We start from the raw sequence: 23115 nt of genomic DNA on the forward strand, positions 1-23115 counted from the left end.
TGTCCTTGAGTGGCCCAGACAGAGCCCAGAGTTGTCCTGAAGCCACTCCTTTGATATCTTGGCTGTGTGCTTAGGGTCGTTGTCCTGCTGAAAGATGAACCATCGCCCCAGTCTGAGGTCAAGAGCGGGCTGGAGCAGGTTTTCATCCAGGATGTCTCTGTACATTGCTGCAGTCATCTTTCCCTTTATCCTGACTAGTCTCCCAGTCCCTGCCGCTGAAAAACATCCTCAGAGCATGATGCTGCCACCACCATGCTTCACTGTAGGGATGGTATTGGCCTGGTGATGAGTGGTGCCTGGTTTCCTCCAAATGTGACACCTGGCATTCACACCAAAGAGTTCAATCTTTGTTTCATCAGACCAGAGAAATTTTCTTTCTCACGGTCAGAGAGTCCTTCAGGTGCCTTTTGGCAAAATCCAGGCGGGCTGCCATGTGCCTTTTACTAAGGAGTGGCTTCCGTCTGGCCACTCTACCATACAGGCCTGATTGGTGGATTGCTGCAGAGATGGTTGTCCTTCTGGAAGGTTCTCCTCTCTCCACAGAGGACCTCTGGAGCTCTGACAGAGTGACCATCGGGTTCTTGGTCACCTCCCTGACTAAGGCCCTTCTCTCCCGATCGCTCAGTTTAGATGGCCGGCCAGCTCTAGGAAGAGTCCTGGTGGTTTTGAACTTCTTCCACTTACGGATGACGGAGGCCACTCTGCTCATTGGGACCTTCAAAGCAGCAGAAATTTTTCTGTAACCTTCCCCGGATTTGTGCCTCGAGACAATCCTGTCTCGGAGGTCTACAACCAATTCCTTTGACTTCATGCTTGGTTTGCGCTCTGACATGAACTGTCAACTGTGGGACCTTATATAGACAGGTGTGTGCCTTTCCAAATCATGTCCAGTCAACTGAATTTACCACAGGTGGACTCCAATTAAGCTGCAGAAACATCTCAAGGAAGCTCAATTTTGAGCTTCATGGCAAAGGCTGTGAATACTTCTATACATGTGCTATCTCAATTTTTTAAATATTTTTAATAAATTTGCAAAAACCTCAAGTAAACTTTTTTCACGTTGTCATTATGGGGTGTTTGTTGTGTGTAGAATTCTGAGGAAAAAAATGAATTTAATCCATTTTGGAATAAGGCTGTAACATAACAAAATGTGGAAAAAGTGATGCGGTGTGAATACTTTCCGGATGCACTGTATATATATATATATATATATATATAATCTATCGAATCTTTAATTCTGAACCTTCAACCACTTCAACACTGTGAGCATAACCTAATGGAATTTCCCACACGCAACACGAGGCATAGCTTTAACAGTACCTGACTAAGCCTGCAAAAAGAAAGAAAATCTGACCCATTTACAATTCAGTCATTTACTTTAAAGCTTACGCTAAAATAAAACCATAGCTATTGTGAAATACATTAAAATGCAGCATCTGTGCATAAAGGAAAGCACAAGTATGCAATCTGAAATGATGCTGGCACATCCAATGCCTGAAATCTACATTTCTGAGTAACACATTCCTCACTCCAATTAACTAAGCCACAGATAAACTGTTCACCTATGTATTAAAACAGCTTAAATGCAGGATTTGAGCCTACGCCAATATTTTAGGATGAACATGAAAAATAATTGATAATGTTAAAGTCTCTAAAGATTAAAGTTTAGCTATGGAAGACAATTTCTGCCTAAAAATAATATTGAAATGAATTTTATCATTTTCAGTTACTGTAAAATATCTTAACCTACCAGCTCTCTATTTTCACTAGCCATTATGATATCAAATTATTCTGATAGAATTTAGAAGACACAGTTGTTGAGTTTATAAACTTTTAACGCTGTCATTTTCAGCAATATTTGCACACACACACCCACACACCTCACCTGTCTGACCTCACTCTGTGCTAATTATTGTCTATATTGCTACATGTGCTAGGACTCTCAGGACAGCTAAAAATAATGTGCTAAAATTGAAGCAAAGGTTTTCTGAATAGTAGATATACAACAAAGACGATAATGAAGTCATGCCCAAATTCTTGCAACATTACCAAGAACAATTCTATGAAATTTTAAAATGATGAGTGATGTATAAAATTATGTATGTGTGTGACCATTTTGCTTTTGGCTGATGTTCATTAAAAATTATGACATCGGCATCAGTCTGCGGTGCACATTTTGGCCAACACTGTTGACCAATAATTATGTCTTGCCAACATTATCAGTTCAATGAATAATTTAATAAATGTTTGTCTTTTTTTGGTGAGAAAGTTTATTATTATAAATAGGCATTTTTTAAGTTTATAAGCAGCAGCAGATAAAAAAATGTCTGGGAGAGCTTTCAGTCTAAAAAATGGAAGCACTGCATGTGTTGTTTACTCAGTGGACAAGTTTTGTTATTAAAGTAGAATGTCCGCCATTTGATTATATTTTTCTGTAAAAAAAAAAATAAATAAATAAAATAAAAAAAATAAAAAAACCTGCTAATCCTTCCAAAACTAAAGTTAAATCAGAAAGTTAAAGCTCCTGACACTCCGCAGAGCATTCCATCCAATATAAACAGAAGTGTGGCCTGCCACCTGCTTCTTGAGGTCTATAACTAATTCCTTGATTTTGTCGACACTAAGGGAGAAATTGTTGTCCTGGCACCACTTTTAATTGTAAGCTGCCTCATCACTATTGGTTATCAGGGCTACAATGGTGATGGGATCAGGATATTTAATAATAGTGTGAGATCCTTCAAAACGTGTTGCATTTGGTCATAGAAAGAATCTTAAAAATCAATGAAAAAACATAACTAGTTGAGTATGAACATTTTTAAAAAATGCAAAATATTTTCCAAAAGTAAAATGAGATCCAATTCTGTTGATACCACTTAGACAGATTTTATTTGTCAGAAGCAAATGCCGTCACAGTAGCTTTGGAGAATGCAATACTTTCTTCTTCACAAGACAGAAGAGATAATGAAGGGAAGAATCTGTGCATTCATCCTGCTTTCCAAAGAAGCCCTATAGCATGATGACAATGTCTACCTTGCACTGGGAAGATTAGCCAGTTAAATCACTTGTCTATATTTTAAAGAAATGTGGGGTTCATAAAATTTATCTGGCTTTCTATACTTAATGTCTATAGTGAATCAAAATTGTGTCAAGTGTCATGGGCTTCAGCAGATTATATGCTGTGTGAGAAGTGTATATTACACTATAATGAAGAGAAAATGGTGAGGACTACTACAACAACAAAACTTTCAGCAAGTAACAAAGAAACGCCTATTACAAAATATTACTCAGATTACTTAATAGGTATCAGCTTGCCATAAATGAGTGCTATTCATGTACCCAACTTTTTTGTCTTTTGTTTTTATGGAATACAAGAACAAGTAGTCTGTTACGGAAATAAAAGACAAAAATGGTCTTGAAAAGTTTTCAAAACAAATCCTTTGGCCTGCTCAATTATTAGTAGGATGGCTATTATTTAACCATATACCAGTTATTATTGGTATTATCTTAGAGAATCTCAAATTTCTTAGAGGAGGAGAAGGATTTAACAAGAGCTTCTCCCTTTCCTGAGGCTCTTCGGGTTCTCTATTTCATAAAACTGATCAGACTCAAAACCAAAGGCTTTAAAGCCTACTTCAGCTGTGTATAACAAACCATGTACAATGTATCAATTTTTGGGCAAAGCATAAATCTTCCACTACTGTTGTGATAGAGTATCAAGCCGATATAAACCTATATCAAATAAGTGTGAAGTAAAGGTAAAGGCTGAATGGAGGTGGGTTAAATATTATAATATACATATATAAAACAAACAAATAGATTATGCATAGAAAGAGGCAGTTTACAGGACTAACAATGTGGCTATGTATATGAATATGAGGTCTTACTGTACATATTGGACTGCTGAATTAATAGCAAAGTACTTACAGTGAGCATCGAGAAATGTCAGAACATCCCCAGTAGCTACAGAGGCTCCAAGTAATCTGGCAGTAATTAGGCCTTTTCTTTCTTTTTGTCGCACAACTTTCACTATATGTAGCTGTTTCAAATAGTTGTCAAGATCATCTTTTAAGTAATCTGTTTGGGATTACAAAAAAAGTGAAAATAAGACAAATAATTTTAGCATAAGACTAAACAAAACACAAAACATGATGTAGAGCTCAAACTAAGCAAAATATCGCTGATCCCTACAAACATCCTCAAACCAATGTCTGAGACTTTGTTTTTTGATACACAAGGCAAATGCATTGTAGCAAAACCAATCAACTGAAATTGTTTAAATAAATTACACTAGGAAATGATGACACATTGGAGCAGAACCCATGTCTGGTATTTTGCAGTACAATTGTCATACATTGCTGATATGTCAATTACAATCTGTTTCCATTCAAGTGCATGAAACAGAACAACTTTAGCAGTGGAACTTTATATTCCTCCATCACCCAGTACACATTACCTAAATTCACACATAGTTGCTTCAATGTTACAGTGCACAGTACTTCTAAATGCTCCCAGATGTCATCCATATGCACAGAGAAGTACAAATACTCAGACACCAATGAGTAGATTAAAGCCATTAATGCTTGTGTTTTCTTTAACTAAAATGAAAGGGTCAAATTATAAAAACACAAAGTACTATTCTTTAAGTTAAATGTATAAAAATATTTAAAAATATGTTCCTCAGTACCCATGGGTGTTTTGGGAGATGCAGTGACACAGAACTCTCTATGAACATTTAGTCACTTTAGCGTACACAGTACCATTCACACCAAGACTACAATACATAATTTACTTTACTTTCTAGGCAAACAATCTCTGCAAAGTAAGTCAATAGACATGTTACATATGAATGTTCCACAGGTCTTACAGGGACACTGGGAAATGATTAGGAGAGTGAACTGCATCTCAAAGGACTGTCCTTTTCTGCTCCAATAAGCCAACCTCAAACATGCCTCCACCACCACTGTTCCTATTTATAGGATATTTGAACTGACAAATGCAACATCATCTTCTTTACTGTCACTTTCTAATGTTGATGGTGTTCTGTCTGACACACTTATTTTAACTTCAGCTCTGTTGAATGGCAAAAAAAGGATAGTATGAGGCAAATTCCTAACCCTTTCCGCGTCTCTTTTGCCTTACTTTCACAGTACAAATATACAAGATTTGCATAAAAGTTGCTTATTAAAGGTTAGTTAGATAGAGAGATAGAGAGACAGATAGATACTTTATTAATCCCAAGGGGAAATTCACAATTCACAAGCTATATGCTTCACTAGCAATTCCTGCAGGATAGTAGCAATGTGACTGAAAAGCAAGTAAAAATTCCACTGTACTTGGTACACGTGACAATAAAATTGAATTTAAAGGTGTCAACAAATACAGTACACATAAATAATGAGAAAAAATAATGCTCGAGGCCCCATTTGTTCCACTTAATCCAAAAAAAACTTGATTACACTGATTTGGGCAATTTTTGTTAATTAATAATTAATGCCTTATAGAGTGGTAAATTCACACATGCAGTTCGACTTTTAGTTCAGAGTAAAATATTTACTCAGCAAGTCTGTGGTGCTTGTCACTGGAACACACCAACATGAAAGCAGTGAAAACGCATGTAACAAATGAGTCAATAAGTGTCTACATTCAATCACACCTGGGCATGAGTGGCAGAACTCACATGCCAAATATCAACTTGACAACTACTTATTCAATCTCAAACAGAGCTTTTTGAGAAACAAGATGGAGTAAGATGTGGGATAAGGAGTAAATTAAATAGAAGAATCTTCCATCCCTTCCCACACTCATTCACTTTACTATGCTATGTATACAAAGCAAATCTAAAAATAAAATGTTTCTGTTTCTTGAAAATTAAAGTAGTCTCCTGATGTTCAATTATTACGGGTATAAAGCCAGAACATTTTTCACTTTCGTGACCGGATTTAAAGCCAAACTAGTCAGAATCATTAGGAGAGAAATGTACTTCTTACAAATAAAAAAAAGAAGAGAACAAACAATGAAGTTGTCTCCGACCCAATGTCATAGATTCATAAAATGTAGAAGTCATTTCAGATACCTCCTACAAAAACAAATAGCATGTTGTGTCATCAGACACCCTTATGAGATTTCTAATAATGATCAACAATATGAAAATTTATCCAATGTGCCACACTATAAAAAGGTTGTTATTACAAACAAAATAAAAATAATAGGAACACAAGAGAAACAATGCAACTCATTTTTAATTTAATCTATTCTTATTTATGAACATGGAGAAGGGGCAAATAAGACTCTACCTCCACAAAAAGGAATATCAAAACACAGTTTCATGTACCAAGTACTGTAGTTATAACCAAAGTTATTTTCTGTTGTTCAATACTTCTGAGTACCATTGGATTAGAACATATATCTGTTTTATCTGTGTAATCTTTTTTTGTGATCAATTGTTTATTGGAAGCTCCATATATTTTTAAAGACAACCGTTACAGCCAAATACGACATTTTGTGACACCGACATGCAAGATATATAACATTAGAAAATGAATACTTAAATTAAGATTAGGATGCAAAACCCATGTTTAAATAGAAGATACAACTCACAATTAACTTTTTTTTTCCTGAGGACGCAAGATGTGTGAATGTGAAGCAAAAACAAGTTAGAAAGAAAAAATAAATCAGAAGACCTTAGAGTGTGAGCGTGTGTGAGTGCGTTGTCAATCATTTAGTCAGTGTCAGACCTACAGACGAAAATGTATCCGTTTCTTACAAGAAAAAGATACAATTCCAGAAGTTAGTTTTTCAACATTATATATAAGATGGCAAAGAAACACAAAAGATGATTTTTGTCATGTAGAGTTCTGCATGGCACATAGGCCAAACAGCTTATGTTTATTTAAGATCACACTTGACTGAATGTTTGACATTGGTCAAGCAATGATTGATAGCAAAAGTATAGGTACAATTTTTGTTGACCACATCAGTTTTCTCTCTCCTCAGTAACAATTGCTCAGTTTGTATTACCAAGTCCCAATCTCCAATTAGACAAACAAGTTTGATGCACTGAATTGTCTATTCTCGTTTGTGAAACTCCTTATGAAAACTATCAACCAGAAAGGAGGTGTGAAAAGTAAACAGAGTGAAGAATTGGTTACTATTTTTCTGAACTAGAAATGTTTTCTTATAATATTAGTTGTATTTGTATGTATACTGACGAGATAAATGTTTTTACTGTATGAGAATTTGGAGTGCCATATATTCTGTTCTAAATTTTGACTCAGCCATCAATAATCTGCATATTCCTGGAAACTTCCATTGTCAGAGCGAATATTTTAGTGATTCTTGAGTTATAATCAATTCAGCATGTCGAAGTTTCATTGCCACCTACCCCAAAAGTACTCTGAAGCCTAACACTAGAAATGGCAACCTGTACAATGTGTCATCAAGGAGCTAAGAAAATATCCACGCTCACGTTCATCTTTCAAAATCCAGCAATTTGGATCCTTACCAAGACTAAGACTGATCAAGACAGGGCAAGAATACCATGGAATCATACCATATAATTACTTAATTAAAGTGAAAATAACTATGATAAAATAGTTAAATAAAAGGTAAAACAGTGCACCTCAAAAATATCTTGTTGATAAATATCATCACCACCTCTGGCTCTTCTGAAGTTGCTGAATACAATTCCTTGCATATGCAATACAGACACAGCTTCCACTCAAAAGCCATGAACTTCACTTGTCCATTTTCTCTCTGATACTTTCAAGTTCAATTCACCAAACAAAGACACTAAAGCACAAGCATGTGACTCTAAATAAATTCCTTTGATCAACTGCTTTGTTGTTAAAGTCCAAGTAAAAGGCAATCCGATGAATTTCTGGGGTAAGGTTTTAGACTACTTTTCATTTATTAGGATCATACTAAGATTACCTGTTGAGCCACTCTTCAAACACTCAAATTCAGAGTCACCACCTTTTATAGAAAATCAATCCTTTTTTCTGCACCATTACTGCAAATGTTTAGTATAACATTTTTTTTACATTTTCAGTAATATGCTTTTTTTAAAGTCTATTTCCCTCTATGTTCTTAACCTTGTGCTTGGGCTCTGAAAACATACTGCTTTTATGGTTTTGTGGAGAGGAGTTCATTTGAGTTGCTCACTTATTTTTCAGTTTAAAATATTTAAAGTTTTGTTGGAACCTTGACATTATAATATTCAATTAAAAATAGAGAGCCCAATTTATAACTTTTTTTCCATACCAATGTGTTCTCCAGCTCGCACAAAACAGCAAGCACATAATCTTCAAAAGCCGGGCCCATAATTATGTTCATTTCTGGGCGTCAGCCAAATATATAAAGAACAGATAAGAAGTGTGCAATTTCATTTTCTCCACAAAAACAGTACTTAATATTCCTTATGAAGTACTCCTCAGTTTAGAACAAATTTCTGCTTCAATACTTACAACACATAACACTGCTGTTCAACTAAAGGTTCAGCAACAGGTGAAACAATGTGAAGTAGTGCGGCAACCAGCATCTATTAAGTTGCATCTATTTGACAAAATTAATTTAGTTCATTCTGAGCATGTAGGGCACATTCAAGATAAAAGATACCTGTGCACACTCATAGCAGATTTGGACGTGATAATGATGACAATACCCCTGTTGCATCTAGATGAGTAACAATAGTTTACATTCATGCAAAATAATTTTCTTTTCCTCATTCAGGTATAAAGCCTTTCTCACAAAGACTTTGCTTGCATGTAAACCTCTCAGTCTCTCTTAAAGCTCGTTTTCAAAACTTAAGTCAGCAGCACCAATGTTGCAAAGCAAAAATTCCTCACACAGCCTGTGTTTTTCTATATGTCTATATCATGAAATGGTAGTTCAGCACTATAGTACTGAAAACTGTTCATGTTGCTAATTAGAAAAGAAGGACTTTAACAAAAATGTAATTAGCAAATGGAATCTTCCAAAAGTCATTCAATTGTTTTCTTCCTGCAAAACAAATCATACAAAAAAATTTCATAACTTGAAACACCCCTCGCCTCATACACAAATAATCTCATTTTTCATATGTTCAGAGTTTTTAACAATTTACTTATTGCTCCTGAACGTAAAAGAAAGAATATTCTTCAGTTATTCAGTCAGTGTAATAAAGGGGTGTATGATCACTCAGTTAATTATGTTTTTCCTTTGAAAATGCTGGTAATTAAATTAAAAGAATACATCCTCCAAGGTATGCCGAGTTAAATGTAGGTTGAGTAATGGAAATCTGTTTCACTTTCTGGCCAGGATACTAGAAATGTGAAGTGACCTGAAGTACACACAAGTCTACATTAACACCTTCACTTCCTCTGTTGTGGTCCAATGTGGCAATCAACTTACTTTCACGAATAACTGGAAACATGTTGTTGAAATTAACAAAATAATAACATATTTATAACATAAGGATAACAGAAGATGGACATATGCACATGTGTGTGTGTACAGTATACACGCACACACAAAACCCGGGGTGGGGGCTAAATGTTAACATTATTCTAAGTTATTGTCTGTTATACCTGCATTTTTATTACTCTTTAATTTAATATTGTTTTTGTATCAGTATGCTGCTGCTGGAGTATGCGAATTTCCCCTTGGGATTAATAAAGTATCTATCTATCTATCTATTTAGAAAATTCCAAAAACTTAGTTTATCTTTTTCTCTTCTATAGAAAAAGAAACAACTTATGAATTCTGTCTCTTGGCTTAGATAGATGTTTCTCTCTTATAGAAAAGGCACATATGATTTCTGACCTATCAATTCACGTGTTTAAGATGACTAATTGCTTTATTTATTCGGGTTTTCATTGTTACATTGTAGCAGTTGTTTGCTCACAGATAATCTCTGGGCTGGCTTACCACCCCCTACCACACAGAGTTCCCTGTGTGTGTGCGCATATGTGAGATGCAGCTCTGCACTTTCTTACTAGGTTTAGGACAAGAAACTGATAATAGCCTGAACGTATCACTCAAGGTTATTACCTTACAGAGACACCAATAACATAATATATTATCTGGCTTTGTCTTATTTATTAAATTACAATTAATAGTTCTCTGAGCCAAAGTAGTACTTATGGTTTGAGATGCTTTATGCTTTTCCTAGTCATCTTTCTCCAGGCATGTGGAGTGTGCTTTCTTACTTTGTTCAGGAGCTCACCTCCTTCTTCATCTTTGACCACAGTTACTCTTAGAGGATTTTATACACACAGTATCCTTGGTTGTTACATCTGCTGGGTCAGCTGGTGATCAGTCAGTTCTCATCGTTAGTAAGGCAAACGCATTGCTCTACGTGTGGTCTCTCTCTCTCTCTCATGCAGATACCCTTAGGAGTAATGGAATGGCTTTAACCACACCCTATAATCCAAGGGTTCTGGCTATGGACAGCCAAAGTCACAGCAAGGATAAGCTGTAGCTTGATGAGAAAAGCAATTGGTTAGGGTGTGGTTGACGTTTGCAAAGGAAGAAATTAGAGGTCCTGCCATTGGATTCTTGTGTATACTGTACATAAGCCCCTATCGATAATCTTATCAGATGGAATGCAACTTTGCATGTTGATGAGTGGCCTCACCATGAAGACTGAGACTTTGCTTCTGGCAGCAAGAGTCTCCGACAGCAGCTTGCTAATCCAGGACTTGGGCTTCAGCCTGGCAAAATTAATAATGCCAGTCTGTCCTACATACCAATGAGTGGAATACCAATTACACTGAACCACAAACAAGAAATGAATCATGATCTGCAAAACAGGCCACCACCATGCACTTTATTTCAAAGTGTCAAAAGTCAAAGTGAACTTTATTGTCATCTCAGCCATATACAAGTATACAGAGAGACGGAATTGCGAAGCTCAGGGTCCACAGTGTAACAACATGACATGCAAATAATAAATTAAAAATAGAATTAAAATTTAAATTTAAAATTAAAACACAAACAAGACATTGTGCAAAGACAAGACAAAGTAGCAGCAGCAATATTGACGTGTAGTTAGCAATATGAACATTAATGCATGTATGGTATTTGCAATCTAGATACATAAATAGTTGATATGTAATATAATAAATAGATATAGATAATACAGAAATTATCAGTGTATGATAATAGTTGTTTAAGACAGGTCAGAATGTTTCACAGCAGAAGGATATCAAGAGTGTCAAAATACTTAAAGGTCAGTATGAGATTTTCAGTTCTTTTTCTACATGCACACTAGTCTTTGCAGGAAAGTGGCTTGCATGTAAAAGAGAAGAGACTATTCAGCCCAACAAAACTCACCAATCTGTATTCATCTAACTCATCAATTTCAGTTTTAAAAGGTACTCAAAGTTTCATTTTCAGCCACACTACTTGGTAACTTATTCCAGGTGTTCTCTAAGTCGGTGAAGAAAATCTGTGATGTATGTGCAAAATGTCCCCCAACAATTTATGATCTGTGTTCTTGTATTCTTATTGGAATGCTTAGTTATAAATACAAACACTGTACATGATATGCCAGTGCTATTTAATTGTAGTTAAAGGCATCTTGCATATAAACATCTAAGTGTGGAAGTGTGTGTCTGTCTGGCCCGGAAGTGTGAGGCAGCAGCATGAACCTTAAAGAAAGCAACTGTCTCCAAAGTGAAGCCGTTGAGAAAAGAGAAACATGCTTAGCTGCTAATATACAAGCGAGGCGAGCACATTGGCAAACCTCCGAGGAGAGAGAGAGATTCGCTTAGCCATTAATGCATAACCAATGCGATTGCTTGATTGAAGTGGCAGTATCCATAGTTTCTAGGAGCCCGGGCTTTTTACAGCATGGGTTTACACAACTAGTTATTTATAAAAAAAAAAAAAAAAAAAAAAAAAAAAACTAAGATAGGGATAATGCAAAGATTTGGATAATTGGCACTAAATCTAGAGACATTAATATAGTATGTGCCGCAGGCAAAACCTATGCTTTTGGAAATACAAGGACATTTATCTGTCCATTTCAGTTAAAGAGTGAGTAAGAGACCGAGCATCTTTGCTTTCATCTCTCAACATGGCAGATCGCCATGTCTCCAAGACAGGGGGGTATGCTCTCAATAAAAAACTTTACAGTCACTGATTCAAAGAACAAGACTGACTAAAAACAATTATTCAAAGTAATAAGGACCTTTGTTTTTTTGAGGTCAGCTGGTCAAGCATGGAGACATGCTTCTATTGACTACTACTGCATTAAGTTTCATTTTAGGAAATAGCATATTTGGTGCCAATTTATTCATTTCAGTTTATCTCTAAGGACTGATATATCAAAAGGAAGAAACCTGAAGTTACAAATAGCAAAAAGGGAAATCCATGTTAGACACATTAACAGAATACACTCCATAATGCACTTTGCTTCAAAATAGCTTACCATCAACACTTGCATCATCAACAAGAATGATTTCCTTCAGAAAAATTGCAGGGGAAGAATGCAATACACTGTACACTGTCCTCAGTAATGTGCTCCATGCTTCATTATGGAATACAATAATTACACTTGTTGTAGGAAGTGATGGGCAACGTTTAAATTTTTGCTCAATGCATCTAAAAAGAAAAAAGTAGCAATGATAAAAAAAAAACAAAAAACCTTTAAACACTTTCATGCTTATACCACTAGTAAACAGAAGTATTTTACATACAACATTTCATAACAAGTAGTGTACGGAAATTAATTTTGTATTTAATACAGCTAACAATTAAAGACATTACATCACAAAGAGTTTTACAAATAACTTAAAGCAATATATACTGTAGTTACTATAGGTGGTTTTATAAATTCTGTGATAAACAATTCCATAAGAATACACATTTTCTATATTTTATATTTATTGCTTGACACAGAAATTTGGTATCTTAGTACTAGTTTGCTCTTCTATGTAATCTGCATACAGTTTTTGAATTTGGCACCCCATGCACCACTCTAACCTGGTCTACCGAAAAAGATGCTGTAAAATAAAATCATTTGAAAGTGGACCTTACATTGGAATTTGAATGGTGAAACAGAATTTCATGGAGGTGTATTACCTTATCTTTATAATTTCTAGCAACACGCCTCTCAGATTTTTATTGGCATTGGCACACTACTCCTAGAAAATGTACTACTTAGCAGCATCTATTACTCTTAAGTTAACTACCTAGTTCTGTTTTCCAGAGCTTTATACTATGGCAGTATGTCCTGTTATATAACTTAAAGAAAAAAAATACCTAATAGAAATGTCAATGTGACATGACACAGCAAAAAAAATTATTTCCAAGTAGACAACAGAACATTTTTCTACTGACTAACATGAAGGTGCTTTAATTTGCATACCAATGAAAACTCTCAAGAAGATATGGAATAACATATGGAAACCAATTTCGTATACAGTATAATTACACCATAACTTTATTGGGTCTTTTACTTACCATCGTAAAAATTGTTTTAAGCTCGAGGCAGAAGTTTTAATAATCAGAAATACTAAAATTAGATTAATACTACAGAAATTAAAGCTAAAATGAAATAAAGTAAAAAACAAAATAATAATTCTCTATGCGCTTCATAATATTTAACATTAGTTTCTAAAGACAGAATTAAATCATTTCTAGAATAATGGAAAATAAAATACAACCTTTGCATGTAGGCTAAATTGTTTTTTTTTTTTATTAATTTTTGTTATCAGCACATCTTTTTTTTTTTTAATAAAAGTAAGCTTTTAGATTTAAATATCAAATAATCAGGTGTATTTTTTACCAGTGGAAGTGAAGCTTTTACACTTTATATATTTAACACCGCACAGGAATGGAAGTCCGAGTTCAATAACATACCTGGGTCTAAACGAGACAGAGCTCCTCTGCAGAAGCAGCATATTTGAATTGCTACTTTCGCTTCAGGATTCTGACTGTCTCCATCTATTATTTTGCCTTTTAAAAAAAAAAAAAAAAAAAACTCTTTTGCCAGCATTAAACCAGGTTTGCCATTAAGGTATTCCATCTCTTTATCTTGGTTTTTGAGCTTTAGAACAATTAACATCCTGTATGTATTAATATGCATAGCGTTCTACCCTAAGAAAAGTTCTCATAATATACATAGATTAAACAGTACAAAGATTTTGCTTACAAAAAGAATCTGATTTTACTATGTGCTAGTTAAACTGGTTTTGAAAAAAAATGAAAAACTCTAAGAAGGTATTAAAATATTATTCACAGTTTAACCTGTTATGCTCATAATTTTAGTAGGTTCAAGAAAGCTTCTTTGTTAACCTTTAGGCATCTTGTTTCTAAATTTACATTAGAATTACATAAACAACCTCTTAGCAGTTTAAAGGTAAAAGCAGTTCTCTAACATTTAGATTTTGCCTTCTATGCTATATATTGTAATTGTCCATGATTATGTCTGTCTGGAAAACAATCTAGTCTTGTAAAGTTAGCACAAATGATCGTCATTAAAAAAAGAAGAAACAAATACAAAGCACTAACTAAGTTTTTAATGATGTCAGGCTTTCTTCATGTTGGTAATGACAACGTTTTTCACCCCAACACTTTGTTGAGACTTGCAACACTGACTCCCTCCTTTTCCTAGTCCAATATACATCACGACTTTGTAATTACGTGGAAAAACAAAACAACATAATTTAGGCAGTTAAAATAAATGTAGCTTTAATTACGTGCATAAAATTAAATTAAATAAAAAAAAATGGGGTAAAGGCAGACAGACATGAAAAAGCTTCAGGAATCTGCTGTGGTACAGTATGTAGACAGACACAAAAAAGCATCAGGATTTTATGTTGCCGTATTGTACCTATGATAAAAGGTATTAAGTAGAAAATCTACAACCTGTGACCAATTGATTCTGCAGTGTTGCTGTGGCTACGGGTTTATACTATGACTAGTTTTCTATTGCAGAGCTTGTCCATGTACTTTAATGGTTGTTTTTCTCCAAAATTTACTACTTTTCTCCACTTTTAATTTTAGGTTCCCTGCTTCTTTACAGAAACTCGTACATCAAGAGAAAAATTCAAATTTGTCAGACATATTTAAAATATCAAGCATTACTACTGCCCAAATAATCATTTGCATTTTCCAAGCAAATTACTATCTATTCGAATTAAAAATATGTATATAATAATAAATGGTTTAGTACTAATTAAGCAAGCCTGAGTGGGTTTGTGATTCTAATATGCATTGTTGTCTTGCATTTTAATCCATAGTTTATTCTAAACTACACAGTAATTAATTCAAAACCTACAGACACTGCACACATGTCGGAAAACAAAGGTATACTTGAGGAGAAAATGGTCTTTGATGAAGGGACAAGCTACTAAATAAATTTGTAGGTTCTCATCAAAATAAAGTTTTGGAACTCTTCATTGTACAAAAATAAGCAAAAGTATGGGGGGGGGGGGGGGGGGGGGGGGAGGGGTGGTAGAACAAATGCTAGATGACGGAAATAAAATGCCAATGATAATACCATAATTCAATCAATCATAATCACCTAACACCATTCAGATGGCATTACTACACTGGTTATCTGACAGGATTTAATCATTTTCAAAATTCTCTAGTTTGCCAACAGAGCTGACAATTCATGAATTCTCTCTATAGAATTCTTTATAAAAATGTCTTTCAGCTTTGGGGACTCTGCCCACTGAAAGACGAATCCATTTGTGAAATACTTTCAGACTAGACAAGTTGTGCATGTAGACTTTAGTGTTCTCCTAAAATCCCCTGCTGTATTAAAAATAAATTGAACATAAAATGTTATTCTTTTTTAATACACTGAAATAATTCAAAGCACAAAAGGAAAAAAAAAAACAGAATTATTCAATATCTATAAATAAATTTGTAGCTACTGGATCTTGCACAGGGCGGCACGGTGGCACAGTGGGAGCGCTGTTGCCTCGCAGTAAGGAGACTGGGTCCTCCCTGCTTGGAGTTTGCATGTTCTCCCCGTGTCTACATGGGTTTCCTCCGGGTGCTCCGGTTTCCTCCCACAGTCCAAAAACATGCAGGTTAGGTGGATTGGTGATTCTAAATTGGCCCTAGTGTGTGCTTGGTGTGTGGGTGTATGTCCTGCAATGGGTTGGCACCCTGCCCGGAGTTTGTTTCTTGCCTTGCCCCCTGGGTTGGCTAGGATTGGCTCCAGCAGAATCCCATCCCCCCCCAAACGCAACCCCGTGTCCCTGTGTTTGGATTCTGCGGGTTGGAAAATGGATGGATGGATGGATGGATCTTGCACACAAAAGTAGTATTTTGATTTGCCTGTGTTATATATATTTAATATAAATCACTATTTACAGTTACAAATAAAGACAGTGTTGCCTATTTAATGTTGATGAGCATATACCAATGCAGTGCTGTTGTACAACTCCCACAGAGAATAAATATTAAAGAGAAAACATCTTTGAACATAGGATGACAAAAGGCATTAGCATGCAAGCATGAGGAACAACAACCCTGTTCTTGTCTTCATTTGCAACAATATTAAGGATACATAATGAAAGGACTGCTACAAGGATGGAACAGGATACAGGGGAACTTTAAGGGTTATGAACCCATTCCGCTGGGAGTCAAGTAATGCAAGCTGAAACTGGTGGTGTATGGAAGTAGGGATTATCTCTTTGGCACACGTCACAAGGCCTCATAATAAGAGTAGAAAAAAAGTCGGAATGCCAATAGGGAACTCAACAAATTTTACTTAAGCTGTGCATCACATCATAGCAGCAAGTGGCTGTGAATTAATTTTTTGTTTCCTATTGCTTATTTCTTACAGCATCAGGCTAAAGGCAGGAACCTGCCTTGGATATGATGCCAAGTACATGGCAGGGCACACATACACAAAACAGGATGACACAAAGTCACTGTTTAAGCTAAAAATCGGGGGGAGTAAGCCACGGCATCCACTAAAAAAAGGACATTAGGGCAAGGAATAAACTGCTTAGAGAATGTCTAACATTTATACTGAGTTCAAGTCCCCAGGAAGCAATATCTCTAACTACAGCTACGTCCAAAAAGGTTTTTTTTTTTTTTTTTTTTTTATATAAACTATTTCCTGCTTCTCATTGTATTGTGGAGCTACTATACCTTCCGTATTAAACAGCTTCCAAAATTATCCTTTCATATACTTACACATATATCATCCTTCTCAAGGTACACTGCCTGGCCAAAAAAAAAAAGTCGCCATCTGGATTTAACTAAGCAAATAGGTACGAGCCTCCTATTGGATAATTACTGCATGGGCGATTATCTTTCAGCTGGCAACAAGTTATTTAACCCCAACTGGTGCAATGAGTTGCTTCTCATTTCTTAAACAACCATGTCGAAAGACACATCTCGTGGTCGTGGAAAAAATGTTAGTCTGTTTGAGAAGGGTCAAATCATTGGCATGCATCAAGCAGAGAAAACATCTAAGGAGATTGCAGAAACTACTAAAATTGGGTTAAGAACTGTCCAACGCATTACTAAAAACTGGAAGGATAGTGGGGACCCATCATCTTCAAGGAAGAAATGTGGCCGGAAAAAAAATCCTGGATGATCATGATCGGCGATCACTTAAACGTTTGGTGAAATCAAATCGAAGAAAAACAACAGTAGAACTCAGGTCTATGTTTAATAGTGAAAGTATGAGCATTTCCACACGCACAATGCAAAGGGAACTCAAGGGATTGGGACTAAACAGTTGTGTAGCCGTAAGAAAACCACTTTCTGTGAGGCAAACCGGAAAAAAGGCTTCAATTTGCTAGGGAGCATAAAGATTGGACTCTGGAGCAATGGAAGAAGGTCATGTGGTCTGATGAGTCCAGATTTAACCTGTTCCAGAGTGATGGGCACATCAGGGTAAGAAGAGAGGCAGATGAAGTGATGCACCCATTATGCAACATCTTGGTGAAAAATTAATGCAACACTGGATGGAACTAAATCTTGTGACATTACAGAAGCTTATCGAAACAATGGCACAGCGAATGCGTGCTGTAATCAAAGCTAAAGGCGGACCAACGAAATATTAGAGTGTGTGACCTTTTTTTTTGGTGGCGACTTTTTTTTTTGGCCAGGCAGTGTATTTCCCATCTTTTTTTTTTGTTGTTGTTCTATATTTCACCTTATACATATTTCTGTCATAAAAAAAATCCTTCATTCACCCCCAAACAACTTTAATTTTCATTTTTTGTTGTTAAAATATTTCTCAATAATTAATGATGTAAAAAAAAAAAAAAAAAAACTAACAGTTAAAAATAAGAAAACAAACAAACATTCAGTGGGACACTGTACAGTAAAGGAAAATGATCCTAACAGTTCTGAAAATTATTCTGTGACCCACTCCTTACTAGAGTAGCCAGACAAGCTGAAATTTAACACAGAATTCAGACAGACCAGGATTAAGGATACCTATTATGCTAACCTCATACATACTAAACTAAGCAGCAAGAAATCCTGGAAAAAAAAAATACACTGCATGTCTGGATCAAGCTTGATCCTGACCAGTCTACAAAAAAATATATACATTAGACATTTTCACTAGTCATGTCTGCTATAGTCTTTGCATGGCTTTAAAGTAAACATGAATCTGCATAATGCAAAACAAGTCTGCTGACTAAGCACAAACGTATACTGCTAGATAGGAATGTTAGAAAGCCCAGAGCAGTGTCTTCATTAAGTATAGACTTAGGTCAGTGTAATTTCAGTCGGAAAGTATTTTTTTTTTTCTTAAATCATCACACCAAAAAAATGTATTTTCCTTCACATATATAAATAGCAAAAGGGAAATAATGTTCATTCAGGAAATTTTAGTGCTGGCAATAGTAATCATAATAACTATTACCATCTGTCTCTTCAATTTGAAGGTCTTCAAACAACAAAGCATGGTATTAATAAAAAGGAAAAAGCTCAACTTTTCGTGATTAGCAAGAAGAACTAAGACACCATTAACTAAACCACATTGGGTTCTTTCACCAAAATAAAAATATTTGAAAGAAATAGTTAAAGACTTGGACGATTACAAAAGTCAAAGTAAGTAAAAATTTGCCTGATAATTAAAGTGGGCAAAATAAAGATAACACTAAGAAAAATCATCATTTCTTAAGATGCACCTGGAGGAAAGCCCACTTAGATACAGGGAGAATACTTTAACTCCACAAGGAACACATCAGGCATGAAATGCAAGTCTAGGACGCTAGATCTGTGTGGCAAAAGTGCTAACCTTTTCACCATCATGCAACATTTTTACTTTCATCACATGATGGTCTTTATTTCATAAATATGAGGGTTACAGAAGTAATAGTACTGGGAAGTACAGCATATCTTCTTATTATAGTAACAATGCTAGTGCTATATCACAAATTAAGAAAAATGGTACATACTCTGGAGGTCGAGTATCAGGTCCAAGGTCCCTGCTGAATGAAATCCTATCACTTGCAAACAGATTAAAGCAATGTTTTGCATTCCCTTTATCCTTTTCCTTTTGCTCCTCAGCACTCAGATTGTCAGTGTGGTAAGCCTTTCCAGAGGCTCCAGGAGCATTTGGGTCCTGTTGTGGTCGTTCCAGGAAAGGTTTAAGTTCTGCAGCTGTGTAGTATCCAGGCAAACAGGAGTTATTGTTTGAGCTGTCATGTTGTCGAACAGGTGCTTTGATTTGCATCTTTGGCATGGCATCCCTGAAATTGTTGACTGCTCCCATCATCATTCCAAACACTGCATCTCTCTTCTCCACTATTTCTTTAAGCCACGGCTCCTCCTTTGGATCTCGACTAACAACTTCCCGTTGTATTAGAAACAAAAATGTAATGAAAATAAGAGCTACAATCACTAATTTCCATGGATGAAGTCGCCTTCTTAAAATCCTCCGTAAACTAGTCATTTTGGGTTTCACAATCCACGTTGCACAAAAAACTAAATGGTTTATTTAAAGATGCAGCTACACCGGCTATGTGTAGGTAAATGCATACTCCTTGAAAAGCCCCTAAAACAAAAAAATAAATAAATAAATAATAATAATCATAATAAATTCGGAAACTTAGAAGCAAGGAACACAGCCACAATTTGAATGCCAATACTAATCAAGGGTGTGGTTACTTAGCAAAAGGGATGGGCTACTATAGTTAGCCATGCTTAAAGTGATCAGTCGACTGGAAAGTTAGAAAAAGCTTTTGCCTAAAAGGAGACCGTTTGAGCAATATTACCACCCTCTTGTGCAATAAATGTATATGCCGTCAAGGATTCTTCTTGTGCAACTTGAGTTACAAATTACTATAAGAACATCCCTTTCTGAGATAATAGAAAATGTGTATACTCTTTTCATATTTAAAAAAAAAAAAACTTTCCCTATTATTGCCAAAGAAAACCTCAAACATTCCAAAAGTTTTGAAAGGCCAGCATTAAAATGATATTCTGAAATTCTCTCAAAACTAGACACCATTGTGTTATTTAATTATTCCTAGGAAAATAAAACTACAGAAACCTTAAAATGAAAATGCAATGCTATACTTTAATAAAAATATGTCACAATTTGTCAGTTAAATGACTGATTGCTGAATTACCAAACATTTAACCATCAAACAACCTGTCGGAAAAACTGACCAGTCAAGGGTTTGGGTACTATTCTATTATCGTGACGCAAATCGGGAGGGACTCTCGCCACCATTCCCATCGATTTGCGTCACGATAATAGAATAGTACCGGGGCGTGTATCAGAAATTAATGCAATTAACAACTAAAATATAATTGTTTATATTAAATTGAACTGTTTAACTTAGTACTTGTATCGAGATAATACAACTACTGTTATCTCGATCAAACCAATTCATGCTAATTAACTGGGTGATGTAATTGCCAATAAGCAACACATTTATAAATAAAAAAAATGTGTATAACATAGGACATCAACAAAAATTAATTATAAATATATATAAACAAACATCTTAAAAGCACAATACATTTCTCCATTCCATTAAAAAACAATTACCTAGTCCAGAATGACATTTCAATGGACAAGCAAGTAAGAAGTCTTCCAGGAATGCGCTTGCATTCTCGTCATTGCCTTTTAAATCCTAAGCCAAGAAGAAGCCATTGCACCTGCCAGGAGAGAATAGTCAACATTAGGTAAATAGCTTGACAGACGGATATATATGAAAGTCACTATATGATAGATAGATGGACAATATTGGAGGGGACATTTCGTTAGCATGCTTGGACACACGTTGCGATGGTGCCAATTTCATCATTTACCGTAGACGGAATGTTGCGCACGGGAGATAAAGAAATCTCAAAGAAAAGTTTCATAAATCCTACACTTCTAAGCTTTAAGGTTTTTTCCCCAGTTATCCTACAGCTGTTTGACGTTAGTCATACTTCTTAACTTTTCTAACTCGTGTATATATTGATTCTATACATGTATGGGGTGTTTTAAAGAAACCACCGCCACCCCTTTCAAGAAATGAGCACGAATAAAATCAATCACGACTTCCTAGTATTTAGTACCTACCATATTAAGCTCCTTTCATCTCTTTGCCCGTATCTTCAAGAAAAGGTGTAAGAGTCAAGTAACTCCGTTTCTATTCAAACAAGTAAAAGCGCCATATGTTGTGTAAAGGTGGCGTTTAAGATCTTGTAACGTGTTTAAAGAACAATCCCTTTCCCTTCAACGTGCCACCCATTACAACTTCCGCCTCGCTGGACCAAGGTGTGCTCCCAGGTAGAGGGCGGGACGCATTTAACGCATGCGTACTATAATCTTAGAGGCGCGCACTAGTGTTTGACAGATACCGTACGGCGAGAACACGAGGTCTGGCAAAGGTAATGTTACTTGTGTGGATAAACGTGTTGCTGTTCAGTTTTAACGGTGTGTTTATAACACTTTTTATCTGGAGCTCTTGAGAAAGCAGGCTCCACTTTTCACCTTGTAGTGTGTTTTTACGTTTCATCAATCTATCTACTGACTTTGCATAAACTGGTTTTAGGATCGAACGACGAGCATATTGTTATGTACTGGACGGCCGTTTCGAGTGAATACACAGGCGTACACCTACACTCTCACAGTCATATCTACCTTTTGGAAATGTTCACATGATTAAGTTACAGACTACAGCACACTGAGGCCAAACAAGGTTAACCTAGTCATGTTCAATGTTTGTACTGTACTGACTTAAGCTAAATACTTCTGCTCGCGCGTCATTTTAACGTTTCTTTTTAGTTCTTGCTTTTAGAAAGCACCCTGAAAACTATTGGCTCTTTTCCTGTCACGCTGGCCATAAAATTTTGGTAGCATTGCTGATGCATTCTCCAAATCCCTAATGAATAAAGTAATTCAAAATTTTATGGAGTTATTCTTGCATGTTTTAAATGTATTTACTCTGACATTCTTAATTATTTAAGAGTAAAATACAAATAAAATCATATAACCAAAAACAAAAAGTACAAGCCAAGCATCAAACCATAACGAATGTGAAAGATAATTTAGGTTTGATATTCCTGTATGGAATAAGGTTGATGCAACCATCAGAGGCCACAATAAAGGATGGATATACTGTGTAAAATTAACAGTTGAAGCATTTGAGAGAATGCCAAGGTATTTCGGAGTGATGGTAAGAAAAAAGAATAATGAAACTGAACAGTGACAGAGGTCATATGAAGAAACAGCCGCTTCTGCAATGTCTATATAGGCTTCCTCTGTCTTGTAAAAGCTAATCCATTCCTGAAACCTGTTTGTATGGTGAATTTTTGTAACTTCAACATATAATTGCCAATAAGTTGAATAAAAAAATCAAACAATCCCATACTCCACAAATAACTAAGTTTTGCTCAAATAACACAAAAATACATGTAAATTGGCATTGTCAGTTCAATATCGAGTTCTTGTTTACATAGCCAGACAGAACTTTATTTGTCCCCAGGGGAAATAAACAGATGAATAAATATATACACACACAGAGCTCAGGAAGCATGCCAGAAATATAATTAAAGACTACACTCACCGCGACAACCATCTCATTTCTTATCATCACAGAAATGTCACCGGTCACTAAGGGCAAGAGCTACTAGGCATATGAACAGTCTCCTTCATTCTGTAGTCACCATGGTTAAACACAGTCCCAGATCTAACTTTGTCTT

At 35.6% G+C, this 23115-nt stretch overlaps 1 protein-coding gene across 4 annotated transcripts in view; it reads right to left on the reverse strand.

Moving 5' to 3' along the window:
- Nucleotides 1-23115, reverse strand: part of galnt3 (UDP-N-acetyl-alpha-D-galactosamine:polypeptide N-acetylgalactosaminyltransferase 3 (GalNAc-T3)) — a 64690-nt gene that overhangs the window by 22287 nt on the left and 19288 nt on the right. Inside the window, exons 1-5 of one of the 4 annotated variants that reach the window (XM_028806371.2) lie at nucleotides 21491-21680; nucleotides 20972-21081; nucleotides 19371-19969; nucleotides 12410-12582; nucleotides 3925-4074 (exon numbers count right to left, since the gene is read on the reverse strand). In XM_028806371.2, coding sequence (XP_028662204.1) covers nucleotides 3925-4074; nucleotides 12410-12582; nucleotides 19371-19867 — 820 coding nt within the window. In that variant the 5' untranslated portion in view covers nucleotides 19868-19969; nucleotides 20972-21081; nucleotides 21491-21680. Of the gene's footprint in view, nucleotides 1-3924; nucleotides 4075-12409; nucleotides 12583-19370; nucleotides 19970-20971; nucleotides 21082-21490; nucleotides 21681-23115 lie in introns of those variants that run through there. The other 3 variants (XM_051930913.1, XM_028806372.2, XM_051930914.1) reach the window with 3 other exon arrangements.

The sequence above is a fragment of the Erpetoichthys calabaricus genome, chromosome 8 (genome assembly GCF_900747795.2).
Source record: "Erpetoichthys calabaricus chromosome 8, fErpCal1.3, whole genome shotgun sequence".
In the NCBI taxonomy this organism is placed as follows: Eukaryota; Metazoa; Chordata; class Cladistia; order Polypteriformes; family Polypteridae; genus Erpetoichthys; species Erpetoichthys calabaricus.